The sequence below is a fragment of the Cottoperca gobio genome, chromosome 11 (assembly GCF_900634415.1).
Source record: "Cottoperca gobio chromosome 11, fCotGob3.1, whole genome shotgun sequence".
NCBI classification, from domain to species: Eukaryota; Metazoa; Chordata; class Actinopteri; order Perciformes; family Bovichtidae; genus Cottoperca; species Cottoperca gobio.
In genome coordinates, this window is record NC_041365.1 from 891,481 (window position 1) to 907,738 (window position 16,258).

The 16,258-nt window shown below is 42.1% G+C and overlaps 1 protein-coding gene across 3 annotated transcripts; it reads right to left on the minus strand.

Moving 5' to 3' along the window:
* Positions 1-2,250: 2,250 nt before the first annotated feature.
* Positions 2,251-16,193, minus strand: ldlrap1a (low density lipoprotein receptor adaptor protein 1a). Of its 3 annotated transcripts, XM_029443880.1 has the most exons (10): positions 15,973-16,193; positions 9,324-9,466; positions 7,646-7,758; positions 7,372-7,486; positions 6,460-6,532; positions 6,119-6,214; positions 5,140-5,267; positions 4,953-4,987; positions 4,681-4,712; positions 2,252-3,654 (listed from the first exon to the last, which is right to left on the minus strand). In XM_029443880.1, the coding sequence occupies exons 1-10, from the start codon at positions 16,055-16,057 to the stop codon at positions 3,608-3,610; spliced, it is 867 nt and encodes a 288-aa protein (XP_029299740.1). In that variant the 5' UTR covers positions 16,058-16,193; the 3' UTR covers positions 2,252-3,607. The 3 variants fall into 3 exon arrangements, with proteins under 3 accessions (XP_029299741.1, XP_029299740.1, XP_029299739.1); XM_029443879.1 differs by lacking the exon at positions 4,681-4,712 and having other exon boundaries at positions 2,259-3,654; positions 15,973-16,190; XM_029443881.1 differs by lacking the exons at positions 4,681-4,712; positions 4,953-4,987 and having other exon boundaries at positions 2,251-3,654; positions 15,973-16,192.
* Positions 16,194-16,258: the final 65 nt, after the last annotated feature.

Here is a 16,258-nt window from a genome sequence, read left to right on the forward strand (position 1 = left end):
TGTCAAATAAAGTGGTGATATTTGCTTTCTAATGAATGGGCAAGAGGAAGATGATGAATCAGTAGATTGTCAAAGGAGGCTCATGGAGCCTAATGATGCGAACACTTCTGTTCTAGCCTTGGATGATAGGGAGCGCTGGTGTCTGTCTGATGTGGATGTCACATATGAAGACAAGGACACGCAGACACACACACACACACACACCCTTCTAAACTCAGCTCTATTACGATCTGTCTTTATAGTCCCCTGGATCTCCACTTCTCTCTCATTCTGCACTCACTGCTGTTATCTGAATATCTAAATGGAGGAACAATGCAACCGCTGGCAGGCCACATTATACACAGAATTTATTAGATATGTGAATTAAGAATGGCATCGATTGCAGCCACTGTAGATTAATCTTCTTTAAAGCTAAAGCTATGGATTAGTTTGCTTAAATGTTTACTTGATGCTGAGCCAACCACAGTGCTTGTCTCAGCTAAACAATACCACAACAGTGAAGTTGTTTGTCTGCATGGTATAACCACTGTATACCCTCTATGACCGCTGCACAGTCTGTTTACCCACGAGATTTAGCTGTCGAGTGAGAGCTAGAAACTTTCATCCACAGCAACGTCTCTCTCTGTAGACTTCATGCTCATGGCGAACAGGGTTTTCTTCATGTATGAGTGTGTGTTGTTGGCTCTGACAACCTATTTGACCTTTACGCTTGCCTTAATGTATGTTAGATAAAGGAAAAAGGTCAAGGTAAAGTGGAGCATGCCATCCTATAAAGGCAGATGTGTCGTGTGTCGTGTGTGTCGTGTGACGTGCGTACAGTATGTGCACTGCCTTGAAGGTCATGTAACCATTGTTCCTACGGTGGCAAATATACATATATTAGTCAACTGTAACTTACCAGACAATCAAATGTTAAACAGCCTTTATGAATAGTTTGATGTTGAGAATATTACATTTTGGGAAATATGCTTATATCAGAGGGTCGTGCTTATACGATAAATAAGAAGCTGGAGCCAGGAGACAGTTAGCCTAGCAAGCGTAGACTGGATAGCTAGCCTGAGTCTGTCCAAAGTGAAAAAGAACACCTACTAAGAAGCTTAAACCTCTGAAGTGGATTAATTAACATGTAGCCCCTCATTTTTTTAAACTAATAGACTAAACTAAACTTACCTGTCAGCACAACATCGGAGGCTGAGCTGAACACAAACACACAGACAAGTAGCCTATGTTGCTAGCTAGCTTAGGTTACAGCTAAACTTGCTTTGCTTGAACAAACTTTTAATTTTTTAAAGAAATAAACAGTCTTCTGCTTTGTGTCCTTTGGACAGAGCAAAGTTAACTGTTTCTCACTTGTTCCCGTCTTTGTGCTAAGCTAAGCTAACGGTTTCCCACTTTTTCCAGTCTTTGTGCTAAGCTAAGCTAACTGACTCAAGCTTCACATTTAAAAGGACAGATATAAGAGTGGTCTCAATGTTGCAGTCTGCGAGATAGCGAATATGCTTATTGCCCACATTATCAAACTATTAATTCATACGTAATAATCATACACGTTTTATTTCCCTTCTGTAGGCTATATTTCTATATTATTTCTATATCTATATATTCTTTATATATTATAACAGGTCAGACAAAAACATTTGGGGAAAAGAGCCTGCATTTTAGTGCTTTCTTTAAAAGAAATGACCCATTTGGGACTGTCAAAGATTGAGTTTACAGTAAATATACCTCATACTTTGTTGCTTTTATGCATCTTTAATCACTTGACCTTGAGGCCAAAAAACTGCCTTTGAGACTTTAGCTCTTATTGCCATTTTAGTACGTGTGTGCGCCTTCAGAAAGTCCGTCTGTCCCCTATCTGCCTGAGAGGAGACTTTTGACTGGCTGTATCTCAGTATGCATACTTTCATCATACTTACAAAGAGTGAGACAGAAAGTTAGAGCTTCCTTTGAAGAAAGTCTGTTAAATAATGCAGGTGGGTAAGTAAGTTTAAAAAAGCTCAGCTTCACTGAGTCAGAGCCTATTCGAGAGAAAGTGGGGGAACTGCGTGACTTTCAGCTCTCCAGAGTCCTGTTCAAACACACATGGGTCGAATACTGAACATTGCTGGGAACATGCGTGTATATGTGTGTGTGTGTGTATATGTGTGTGTTGGGCAGCTATGATGTGGAAGTCAGACAGGCTCTCACAACAAAGCAGTGGTTTTTCCTCTTTATGACATCTTTATGGACCTATACTGTCACTTAGAATGTAGCAGCAGGAAATGGACGTGCTCATTAGACATAAAGCAACATTATTATCTCGCAATGCAGAGAACAAATGACTGTCTTAGTCCAGAGATGAAGATGTGACCAGCATCACATACTGCTCCAGAGTGATCGTACAGTACAGGGCTGCCCCCTGCTGCTGGTAAAGACAAACTGCACCCTCATGTTTTAAGGACGAAGTTGTCATTAGTCAGTATGCACATAGTTTGTCATTTCATATGGAAAGGACCAAATAAACAAACGTGTAGTTGACACAAGCCCACTCAGACACCAGAAACACCAACACATCTCCTACATAGGAGCAATACACACACACATTTTAAAAGCTGTGGTTAAAAGTAGATTTTTGACATTGGTAATAATCAAAAGCTCCACAATAACTACTAAAATCAACCTTGTGGTAAATCTTATAATGAACTTTGAACCTTAATACCAACACTATGTTCCCCATTCTTCAGCTGATGTGTGAATGTAGTCACTGCATTGTTAATAAATAACACTTATACCAAAAGAGTCAATTTATTATTCATGAATATATTTTAATTCTGTATAATGCTGGTAGATTATAATGTACATGAAATGACCACTAGGGAATCTGATAAAACACAACGCTGTTACACTGCAATGAAAAAGTACCGCCTGTAACACGCCGTCTAGAACGAGCCGCTGAAATCGTTCATGAATACAACAACCAGCTCTGTATTCAAATTTTAGCCATAAAACAATCTTCAGTTTACATCTAAAGTGTGGAAGGCCAAATCCTCACGTCAACTACATCCACTGAAACTTAAAGACGTAGCGTGGCTGATTGTCCTGCTCTTATTAATGCCTGTACATCAGTCTGATTTAAATCCTACTCTTCATCCATAAAAAAATAATTATAAATCTATAAATTATAACTAAACACATTTCATACAAAACACAGATTATGATGCCAAAACTATACAAATAGAAGCAACCGAAAAAGAAATGCTGACATAAGACGACGTGGTGAAGTTCGTCAGGATGTTTGCAGCGTATTACAGGACAGATGCAGAAACATTCAAAATGATATTATTGCTTTGGTGTGCAAATGTCCATGTGGAGAGTTCAACAACAAGGAGAGGAGGCCAAACACTTATTCCCTTATGGACCTGCTGGAGCCTCATCTTAAACACACAGCGGTGCCTCGTTACTTCATAGGAAGACATAAAGACACCCCTCCTCCCGTCGTGTGTCGTCTTCTCTCTGCTGTGTCGCGGTGGTCAGAAGCTGAAGTTATCGTCCCCGAACGGGCTGAGACCGCTGGGAGAGTTTCCGTTGGTGGCGTCCCAGTCGGGTTCAGTGAGCAGGTCTTGGGACGTCACCCCAACGTCCAGGACCTGGGGGTTAGTACGCGACACTGCCAGTCTGAGGAGGAAAAGATTAATGAATTAATAGATAAATAATGTTCCAGTTTATAGAAAACTTAGATTGAAGTTTATCATGTTTCACGAGAGAACCATGAAGAACTAATGTGTTAGTGAGCGCCAGTGGGAACATGATACAAAAGAAGAAACTGTTCTTTGTATGTTGCACTTTGTTCTGCAGGATTTCTGTATCCTCATGATTGTTTGCACTTATTGTAAGTCACTGTGGACAAAAGCGTCAGCTAAATGAACTGCAATGTAACGTAAACAGAGAATATACTTTGAGACACATTATGGCTCGTTTAGGACTCGAAACTCAAAGTTTAGGACTTGACTTATTTGTGATTTATAAAACAATGACTTGCGCTCCACCTCTGCTAAATACTAAACAAATATGTGTCGTAATAAAATAAAACAAAATAAAAGTCTAACAAGTTGGTAAATAAGCTTTCGAGATAACAGCTTCTTCTCTTACTCCTCTTTCTCTTCAGGCCTGATGTCACTTTGCCAGAATAGCTGTTCCTCCCTTTTAAGTTTGTGCCAAGTAGTGATTTTAACGCTTCCTCCACACTAAAAAAAAGCCTCAAACTCTCCTAATTAAGATCCCTCGGTTTGTCTTTCCTCTCCGGGATAATAATAATATATGCTAAGTCTGTGTGGAGATTACTTCGAGACATTCAGTTTCCTCGAACCACGGGATAAATTGTTTGATCTGTCACGCTGGGCTCACGTGACCCCGCTGCTCCACTTTCACACCAGAACCCCAGGCAGAGGGAACGTGTGTAGTGGAGTCACATTCCTCCCACTGCTTCAGTCCATTCATTGGAACACAAACAGACTACAAAAAGGGTTTTAGGAGAAATCTTGGTGGTGTGAGATGGGAACGGACGATGACACAGGAAGCTATCGGTGACATCACGATGGTATTGGGTTTGGTGGTGATTCAATGGAATGGGTTACAGTTAGGTTAGTAGGACTACGACACTAAGTAAGGCTTGTAACAGCTGACAGTGGTACTCAACTTTACCTGGACATGAACCATAGCTATCCAGAGCACAGCTGGAGACACAAACACACAATAGATTGAGGACAGTTTAAAAGTTGAGCTATGAAATTATTTCTCATATAAAAATCAGGAGGATTTGTCTTCTGCAGTACACAGAAGTAAGCAGTAGGTGGCGGTAAAGCCAAGGAGTATGAGAGGGACCTACAGTAAAGGGTTTCAGGATGTGGCATCAGAGAGAATCAGCTAGAATTAATTTCACTTAACGATAAAACTACTAAAGACACACATCTCACCTGGAGAAGGCTTCATCCAAACCATCTTCTATTTCCTGCAAAATACAAAGACGAGTCTTGGCTTCATAGTCACCCGGTGAATGTTCTATAAACATGTGTGGTAAGGATGTTTTCCATATAAATACACACAGTACAAATGTATCTCAAGGCAAGTTATAAGTACATTTAGGAGAGATGCCTCACTTACCCAGGCCGGGTTGTTGTTGGTCTCAGAGGGCCTGTGGTTATCCAGCTGATCCTCCTCTACATTCCCGTTGGTCTCCACCACCACGATCACACTGTCCTCGAAGTCCAATAGGTTGTCTGTGGCAACATCTAGGTGAGGGAAGGACCACCCATTAGTTGTAATAGTAGAAGAACACAACGTCTCTGTTCACATGCATTTTACATTAAGTAAACACAGGTTACCTAATAGCTTTTCTTCAACCAAAGTTAGTGCATATATGCAGGTTTTTACAAACATGGGAATGAAGTGCATCTTACGATGATCAACAAGGTAAAATCACTCTTTGAGGAGCGCCAATTAAATGTGTGTTTTCTACATTAATAACTTATAACAATAGTCCAAATCCCTGTTGATTATATTTATAGAAAAGCATCACAAAGGGGGGACACTAATGCGTCCACACGGGTGTCTGGTTTCAAATCACTAGCTACAGGTACAGGTACAGCTACAGCTACAGCTACAGCTACAGGTACATCTACAGGTACAGCTACAGGTACAGCTACAGGTACAGCTACAGTTACAGCTACAGCTACAGCTACAGCTACAGGTACAGCTACAGGTACAGCTACAGCTACAGGTACAGCTACAGGTACAGCTACAGGTACAGCTACAGGTACAGCTACAGGTACAGGTACAGCTACAGGTAGAGATTAGCTTCGGGTCTGTATTTGTGTATTTTTGATGGTTGTGTGTAGGGGTTCAATATATAAAGTGAGCTCTCAGTTCTTTTAAATCTTGTCGAATCAAAATTAAAAATAAATAATAATTAGAAAAATGAATAAAATTTCTATCTACATGATGAATTTCAGGACGCATTATACTGAACTTCTTAGGCTCAGTTTCAAATGATAAAAACTATATTTGTGTCGCTCAGCAACTCAAGAATGGAAGAAATTAAAAAAGAAACCATCGATGTGGATCTAAGTTCTTCTTTCTGTACCTGTCCCCTTCAGGCTCCCCAAGCTGTTCGATCTCTCTGAATGGGAACTACTGCTGGCCTCTCCAGCTGAACCAGACTTCGCTCGTTTCCCTTTCTCTAGAATAGAGAAGAGATGCACAGAGATAATACACGAGCAGGCCAAAACGTGTTAATTGCAACCTTGCAGCAGATATCAACGCCCTCGGGAGGACCGAGGCTGAATCAGTACAAACACAAGCCGTCTCAGGCGCTGATAAAACTGCTCCTCTGTAAACAGTGCTTGTGTCTGTGTCTGTGTGTGTTGTGTGTGTGTGTGTGTGTGTCATTTCCAGAACTTGAACAGTGGCGAGTGTGGCGCCTACCTTCTTTGGCAACTTGCCAGAGTTCAAAAGCTACTGTGAAGGCCTGGGCCACTGTCAGAGCCACGGCCTGAGCCTGGAGAACAGGAGAAAAAACACACTTTGTTACAGACCACGGCTGAGAAAGACACTGAATGAGAAGAATGATGCACTTTAGCAAAAGATGAACACCGTCTACTGTTGGTAATACACTGATTATGAATAAGTGCCTCATACGACCCCACTTCAAAAACATCCAAACTGTCTCTTTAGGACGAGAGATGCTCACTAATACTTCGACAGATGTATTTAATATACATCAAAATGAAAGAAAGGTCAATAGTCGTACCACAGTTGTAAGTGCAAGCACTGAAGAGCTGCTATAGCAGAGGACACAGAGGTCGCCACAACTGTCTCCATAACCAGGATAAAGCAATAAGGAGGTATTATCATGTTATTCTGGGAGAGAAAGGGACGAGTGTGGAAGCACGTAAGATGAGAGGAAGAGTGCCCTTCTGTTTTACAACACACAGGCGCGCAGGAAGATGACAGACGGTTCGGGGAGCCAGACTTCTCGGGTTTCCTCTTAAGCATGGACGATGAGAAAGGAGAGCTACGGTGTCAGAGAGGCAACGAAGAAAAGCACAGACGCAGGATAAACGATGTTTACTCCACTCACCGTGGACCAGAAAGCTAATTGGATAAACAAAAAGAAAGCACTTGGGACATGCTGGGTGTTGTAGGCTTTAGTTAATGGACCAAGAGGTCACAAACTCAGGTAAGGACATTAAAGCTAGATTAGATAACCCACCCAAGCACGAAGAGAAGTTTACACCCCCTCAAACTACAAGAAAAAAGTTGCAGATGCAGACAACGTTAAAAATCCCTCATCAAACATTAAAACATAAAAAACTGATTTGGAGTCAAACAACTCACCACTTTCCTCTTGGAGCAGAGATAGGCGTGGCACTCCAGGGTCCCATTGAGGGTGTTTTGAGCGATATAAGCGAACACTTTATCATGCAGTTTGTCCACCGTGCAGTAGGATATTCTGCAGGCCAGAGGTGAAGTTAGAGGGACAGCAAACCAAGCAGTCGAGGAGAGTTCACAGAGAGAGCCACGTGCCACATCAACTACATGATTAGCTCTTATGTGAACTTGAACAACTCATTCAGACATGTGTTAAGAGAAGCCTGTGTTCTTAACACACCTGTATATGGAGACATTTTCCAGCAGCTTATTGGTGGAGCTGTCGTACAGGATGATTCCCTGAGGGGAAACTTTGAGCGCGACCTTCTGAGGCTTCTTCCCACCGGCTTTAGCCTGTTGCAGAAACAGTTATTAAAAAGGACAAGTTCAGTACATCCAGTGGCTATAGATACAAGTTTGATTTACAAAAAAGTACTCCCGAGTGGATTGGGGATCTAAGAGATGTTACTGGCATAATACAATTCCAAGGTAATTAAAACATCCGATCTGTGTGGATGATTTTAAAGGAGTAGTTCACCCTGAAACCATAGACATTAAACACTCACCTCGGCTCTCTATGGTGCCAAAATAAGTTTTCTATCCAATTGATCGTGTGCATGTGACGTCACTCTTATTTCCCAACCCAGAAGTCAGCCATGTTGGTTGGTATATACAACCAAGACGGCGCCCGTTCACGTGTGAGTTGCTGCAACGCTTCATAATTTTCTCTGTATTTAAACGTCCAAGATTGAAAGAAAATGCCAATCTTGTGCGCAGTGTATAATTGTGGTCATAACGCTACTCGTGACCCAGAGAAACAGTTCTTTAGATTTCCTAAAATCATCAACAACGATCCACAAAAGAGGGATGAATTACTGTCTACCGAACGCCGTACGCTGGTTTAGCAACATAACTCGTGAGGATTTAACAGAAGAAAAAGCACAATTCACCCGTGTGTGTGGCGTCCACTTTATATCTGGTAAGAGCTCATGCTAAAGCTATGTTAGAGAGGCTAACATCGCCGCTCTTCTCACTCACAAACCACGGCTTGAGCGGTGTATCTCGAGCTCTTTGCGAGCTCTTTACACGGGCATGGACGAGCACCCTGTCATATTTCAGTGGTTTGGTAAGAAGACTACCAACCCAGCCAGAAACAAAGACATTATAAGCATCTAAGCTCTTGTATGCCTTCATTTGTGCGTTGGTTGCCCACGACGTTTGTAGCACAAGGTAGTTCACAATATCAGGATATTCAATCGGCGGTAATGAATCTAAATCCTCAATATAATCCGACTGCTTCAGCGTGTACGGGTCACGGCCGCACATTTGGACTTTTCCTCTGAATCTTGCCTTTGCAGAGGACTCCAGAGAGTCAACATACTTTGAAGAAGTCGGAGTTGTATTGCTGTAGTTGTTCGCTTTAGACGCCATTTTTGATTTGTACATCATCCAACATGGCGTCGCACGCATACGTCAGTTTTGTTACGTGATTGCACACGAAGAATAGCGTTAAAAAGAGATTAAGATTAAAGCATATCAGTGCAAATAGACTTTAAAGAGAATGAAAAACAGCAAAAAAGGTTATAAAACATCTAAACAATTCCTAGAAAATTCCTGTGCATCTTTATCCATCTGTGGATTCATGGAAATCCATATACTACCATTGCAAAACATGGCATCCGGCAGAAGAGTTATCGCACTGATATACATTTCTGCTCCTTTATCGTCACCATTAAGTCCATCATTCCACTGTGATACAAAGGAAAAGCTTTTAAAATGTGATTATTACAAGCTGTTGCAGAAAAGTGTTGATGTTGTAGAGACTCAGTGTTCCAACAATAAAGACATCAAAGCATGTGTAGTGCTTAAAGAGTGATCCTGTTGACTGGATGACGTTGCGTCGTTGCTCCAGCTCTCACCGTGGCCACGATCCTCTTTACTGCCGAGGCCGACAGGTCTTCTCCCTTGGGCTGGTCCACTAGCGTCATGCCGAGGTGACGGAGGTTAAAGGTCATGCCCTCCACGATGGCCTCCCGTGTGTCAGTCCAGTTCTCTGGAAGCTCTGCAGAGAAACGGGTTGTTCGGTAAATGCATCGACGGGAAACGGGTTTGATAATCCCGTTCGTGTCGTAGCAAATGTATCAAATGAAAAAACATCAAATATTTGTTACAGTTTCACAGCTATGACTCGCCTGCCTTCCCGTTCCACTTCATGTTCCAAAATAAATAACTTTCAAAGAGCTTGAGAAAAACACAAATCAGAGGAAATGTAAACAGCTCGTGTTGAACTAAAAAGTTAAGACATTTCATCTGCTCTTTCCCCGAAGTGGAAGGCAAAACAGGGTATCTAGGTCAGAGGCACTGTCGATGTAAAGTCAATATTCCTGCTCCTAAACAACTTATGGGGCTTGATAATATAAAAAGAGTTAGGAGCGAGTGTACATGGACTCTGACGTGCATGTGATAAGAGGAAAGTGAAGTTTTCCTTTCTGAAAGTAACATAACAGATCAATCCAAACCAGCTCAGAGGTGTTCCTCTTAAAGTTCATTACACTCTCAACCTTTGTGTTCAAAGAACAGAAGAGTGAGCACACTGACATGTTGACTTAAAAAGAATGAGGAGTGTCAAAACTAAACTACAGTTGAAGGAACAGCTGCCATCTACATGTGATTTCTTATCAGTTTTTACATGGTGCCGGCTGGCCCTGACCCTGTGGCTGTGTTTACAGAGATTTCCTCAGAGAAAGAAGGGGGGGGGGGGGGGGGGGGGGGAGGCAAGAAAAACATCCCCATTACCTAGAAATCCATCCTCCTAGCATTTACCTCCTCTGGGATGTGGGGCATACCACATACTCGTGCAGACACATGTTCACACACACTCTATAAATGAAGGCGGACTGCAGCTGAAAGACGACTCTTCTACAAAAAAGGCGCATAAATCATTTTCCTTCTTAAAACGCTCAACATTTCTAACAAAATGAAACATTTATGTGAAAACCCTACATTGAAAATATATTTTCTAATTCTTAGGATGCCACCGATTCGTATTCATGAACATACAAAATGTCCTTCTGTACTGTGAAAGCCCTGAGGGAGGCGTACTTCTGAACATGACTAAGAGTCTACAGCCATGCGAGCACTTTGCCAAATTTCATGACAATCCAATAGCTGTTAAGAAATTTCACTTAAAACCACAAATGTGAACCTTGTGATGGCGAGAGCTGCGGGAATGAGTCCTAAACACGGGATTGAGTTAGCATATTCCGGCTCCCTCGTCTCGAAGTCGATGGGTTTAGATGCCTGAAATAAGGTCGGTCAGTAAATACTCCACTCGTGAAGCTTTTTACGCATTTTAACAAAAGGCGGGAGCTACTAAGTGGATATCAGGGACTTTAAAAGTCATCATGGCGAACGCTAGTCTGCCTTTAGCTCAGCGGTGGAGACGTGAAGTCATGCGACCCTGGAGAAGTTTGTTTATAGCGTAATTCTGCAGATTGCATTTACGCTTCACAAAGCATGAACAATGCTGTTCATTTGTGAAGATTATGTTGCTGCACGAAACGTGCAAACATCATAAACATTTGTTTGCCACAGAGCTTATTTCTGCAATAATTCAAAATCCCAAAAACATTTTCTTCTGTGCCGTTTTCTGTGAAAGCTTTCAGGGAGAAATACAAAATAAATAAAAAAAGGCTGGAGTGAGTGAGAAAAGGTTTTTCTCCAAAAATGAAACACTTCACAATACCAGACCTCATGCTAAGATTGATGGGAGTGGGGGGGGGGGGGGGGGGGGGGGGGCATGGGATTGTTTGTGACAAGGTGTGGTGGTTTTCTTTTTGGAAAGGTCACAACGACCTTTTGACTCTAAAGACAATGTCGGGAGATATTAAGTTTTCAGGTTGGACCGCCGTCCAAAACAAAACGTGTTCAATGACAACAGCACCAGACATCATGAACAACAAAACCTTCCATTTGACCCCAAACACAATGAATATAAATGCATTATTTTAACAGCTCTTTAAAGCCGACTGAGGTTTTACAGAACTGCTCAGTACAATCCTCTCAAACTATTCTGGACAAACCGCTCGGGTCAGAACTAACAGAGTAGAGAACGACTTACACCTGTAAGCTAACAGCTATGTGCACGACTGCTGTAAATACCAGACGACCTCACCATCACCATCCGTTAGTGTTCGGAGGTTATGCACCAGACACAAGAGTTGTCTTGTCTTGGATGAGATGGGGAAAGAAGGATAAAACAACACCCTAGTTCTCAGCTCCTTAGTCGTGTATCAAATACAACACTAATGCTATGTTTGCATGATTAGCGACAAAGCGTGAGCAGCTACATTAAAGTGCATTTAATAGCTTTTGGAACTGGCTAACGGTAAATCTATGTTTCTTCCATTCTTCCAAGGAACTGAATAGGAAATGTGAGGAGAAAGAAAAGAGACTGGAAATGGTAAAACAAAAATGGTTGACATCTCACCGCTTCATTGGAGCGCTAAGAATAGTTCAGGCCAGCTCAATTTTGATTTGCGGCACGTCACACCTGTCACGCAGCGACATGTTTCGGGCGTCAGTTTGGAGCTTCGTGTCACCTTCTTCCATTAAAAATGACTTGTTGCCTCGTCGTTCGTAGTACGGACGTAGCACATTGGACGAGTGTACATTTCATGTTAGTGTCCAACTGACAGGCAATTCAAATCCTGGCTGATTTGTGCGTCTGCACCAAACACTGAGTCACTGTGGAAACCGCCAACTGTGGCCCTAAAAACTTAGGCCCCTCCAGGACTCGCAGCCAAATAACCTTTAAAACAAAACAAAGAAAACAACAACTTCTGTACCCATTTAGCTTTTCTTTCAGCTCAACTGATCTACACAACCACACAGATCCCAAAATCAGGTTTCAAGGAGTTGATACGAGAGATTCTGCTGATGCAGAACAATATAAAGTGATAATGTGTTGGTCTGGAAGTCTCTGCAGCTGCAGCAAAAGTAAACAAACATGTCGGAGGCATTTAGCCTCAAGTTTACTTATCAGGCTGTAATGGGCCAAATAAACAAAAGCAGAATTCAAAGAACACAAACTTGTTGAACAGAGACGTCTCACCAAGACACTCGACGTATGAGCAGGTCCTCAGGGAGAAATCTGTCAATTCAGATAGTTTCACTATTTCATAGACGTTACTTAGTTCAACAGCATTTGTCGTTGCCTTTAGAGAGAAGTGATGCATTTTGTGTTTTTCTATTCAAACTAATGAAACCAAAGTTGACGACTCGTTCATCCCAACTCATGTTCAACTCTTCGCTTGTTTTGGATTTTGACAAACAATAAAATAAAAGATCTTCTGCCTTTTCACTTCCACCAACCAAATAAAACCACAGCTCTAAACGGTTTACAGTTCCTCTCATACTATGGCCGCTGCGCTGTGTAATTTAATTGTGAGAGCCCGTACGCTGAGACGTGGACGCAGTCTCCGTGACGTTACCTATACCGTTTTGAAGCCTCCAGTTTGGGATGTTGGTGACACGAGAGGGCGGAGCAAAGTACGACCAAATACTGAAAGAGACATTTTTAGGCGACCAAAATATTACAATTAACGTGAACTGAAATCGCACTGTGACCGGGTCAAATGTGTAAGACGAAGACACCGACCACGCACAAACCGGACAACAACGAAGCAGCGACTTCTCAAACACAAGGTAGCTACGCCTTAAAAAAGCAGACCCTGCTTTATCTTCTATTTTACTCTAAATGGGAACATCATTTACTAAATTGATCTGATGCTGCATTGAAGACTTGAAGCTAGCGATTGAGACCTTAAACTCGTTAAGAAAATGTTTACTGGGAGGTAATAACTAAAGTGAGAAGTCGGGTAATTTTCTCATAGACTTCTATACAATCAGACTTCTGTTTGCAACTAGTGTGGTCGCCCCCTGCTGGCCATTGGAAAGAATGCAGGTTTAAGGCACTTGCACATTGGCTTCACTTTCAGACCCAGAGGTTACACATTGGTGTAAACCAACCTGGAAGCCATTCTTGCTGTCTCGGAGTCTGACTGGACCGGCTGCATCTGCGACCGGGGAATACATTGAACCATATGCTTCTTATTTCCACAAGAGATTTGGATTCTGGGTAGACATGATGCAAGCAAAGTTCAAACTGATTCTCACAGCCGGTAAAAAGATCATCTCGCCAGCAGAGTGTCTGACCGACAGCAGAGTAGCAGTGTGAACACGAGGGGGGGACAAGCCTCATCCATAAGCAGACTCCTCATAGAAGTAGAACAGCTAACTGGAGGGCAAGTGCCAAGTTTTGGTGAAATAACTACTTCATAAAACCAAGAAACTGACCATGACTGTGTTAATCACATGCTTCCATTTGAGAGGGTCCCTGGAGAAAAGGCTCTTTGCTGCAGACAAGCACCCTCTGGCTGGTCCTCCAAACTGGCAGTGTGCCGGTGTGGGTCGTCTAGGGCGACCAAAGCGGGGCAATAAGAGCAGAGGAGTGGATGAGGAGCGGGGAGACCTTTGCCATTTAAAAATGGGGCAGTCCCCATACGGTTGAATAGGTTTCTCCTCAATGCAAACTCACACAGTATTCAGATATGTTAAGTTGAAGCCTTATAGAGCCCCATTAATGGCAATCTGTGTGTGAAACGCTGGTGCTCAGGTGCTGGTTTTTCTGATCCCGACTTCGAGTGGGACGTCTGGCACACGGGTCAGCGCTGGTGAGGAATGTGTGCCCTGCAGTCTAGAGAAGACCTGGTAATCTACACTACAATACACTACTTCTATAACAAGTGGGTCACTAGCTGCATTTACAGGGAGCTTTTAATTCCACTAATGATCGGAGTAAGAGCCCAATTAAAGAGAAAATGCCTCATGTAAACACCCGAGTCGCTCATTGTCAGAGACTCTTTACTGCTTTCAAAAACAGGCTGGTTGAAAACCTTTACAATATATAAGAGTTTCAAGTTTAACATTTAAATTAGAGCTGCAACGATTAGTCGACTAATCAATTAGTCGATCGACAGAAAAATAGAAATCGGCAACTATTTAGATAAATCTATGCTAATTTGTAACAAAGTTTTTATGCAAAAATGTGAGAAAATGCGATTTCCAGCCTCTTAAATATGGATGTTTATATCATATTCACTGAATATGTTTAGGTTTTGGACTGACAAATGGACATTTTTCATTATTTTCTGATCGTGAAAATAATCAGCAGAGTAAATCCATATTGAAAAGTCACAGCCCTAATTTAAACGCTTAGGTTATTATAGGATTCTGTTCTTGCTTCATAATGAAAGTGATGCAAAGCTCTCCACACAGGTTGTCAGAACTGTACTTTCTGTTTACTGTGGAGCCTTTAAACAGAACATGTTATACAATCTAATAACTTGTGTTAGGATGGCCATGTAACCAGTGTACACATATCTACAATAACATCTGACCCTCATCTATTAATACAGAAATGTGCTGCCGAGACATATTTCTGCAAGAGTGTATCTCAAATTCCTGAGGCATTGCAACTTTTCCAGGTGAGCTAAGGTTACATATAGTAACGGGAGATATTTATGTAACCCACCCTGTGTTTTCTAACGATCATACATGCTTTATAACCGGCTCTCGGGCGGAATTTAAAAACAGACTAGCTTGAACGGGAGCCTTGCACTGACTGACTCGCAGCATTCCTGGCTTGTCCTCTGGGTTACAGGCATGGGAGCTTTCAGGCGGCCTTAACCCCCCCCCCTCACCCCAGAACTTTACAGCCAGGATCAAGCGAGATTTAGTTTACAAAGTGGCCCTTGAGTCCTACAATGGGCACCCGGGTGTCTTAAAAGAGTTTCATGTTATGTTGCAGTGTGAGCGAGCTGCTGACCTGCTGAAGGGCTCTTGAGCAAGACACAAAAAATCACTGCAAGCTCTAGTAATGACCCTGACCTCTGCACTTCCTCTGGGAGTGTGGATGGGAAAAAAGGAGGGTGAAATTGGGATTATCCACAAATCCAATCCAATACAAGGCTCTTTTCTTCGAATATTTCCAATAGAAATCATTATATTTATGGTGTCATGTTTTTGTTGGGGCTGTCTTCTAGTTTATTTTTGCCTGGTTTCCAAAATAACATTTATTTCCGGGAAATTCCTGAAACAGGATGAACCGCATTGCAAACAAACACTTTCTAAATCTCCACAGAAATAAATAGTTTCCTCTCTAAACAGAAGCAAATACATGGAAAACAAATAGATTCTTAAAGTAGCATTTTTTTTTTGTAGAGCACTTTAATCTCTTTTGTCAAACTAAAGTTAACAAAGATGTCAAACTTCATCTTTGTAATGTTGCTGCGACACACTGGCAACATTGTAACAATTATTTGACCGCTTTTGGAACAAAACGTTAAAACTTTCCTAAAGTTATCTCACAAATATAACGTTAAATATCCGTCATTGTGGTGTTTAAAGAACAAGGGACACCGCGGGGAAGCAAAAGTCAACTTCGGCAGAGTGGAAAATGTATCTTAAACCTCATTTCTACGTTTTCCTGTAGAAGTCAACACTTACTTCGGTGTCTGCCGGCAGTCCAGGACTGTTTCGCCATACTTGGGCTCCGGATAATCGCTCTCCCGGCCGACTTTAGGGCATCCATGTCGGTGTTTTGAAATGCAAAGAGTCGGTGAAGTTTGCTGGTGAGTCTTCCAGGAGAAATGTTGTTGACCAGACTGCTGATGGGGAGGATGGACTTGTGGTGCCTTCCAGTGCTGTCAGAAATACCGCTATTTACCAGGGTTGTGCACGTGAACGAGCCCACCAGAGAGGCAGGCGCATGCTGCGTTTAAGTTCAATGGGA

Coding starts and splice junctions, on each gene's coding strand:
- ldlrap1a (XM_029443879.1), bottom strand. CDS start 16,057: ATGGATGCCCTAAAGTCGGCCGGGAGAGCGATTATCCGGAGCCCAAGT. Junction 6,215..6,459: donor CTGGCAAGTTGCCAAAGAAG/GTAGGCGCCACA, acceptor TCTCTATTCTAG/AGAAAGGGAAACGAGCGAAG. Junction 5,268..6,118: donor GGGGAGCCTGAAGGGGACAG/GTACAGAAAGAA, acceptor TCCCTCACCTAG/ATGTTGCCACAGACAACCTA.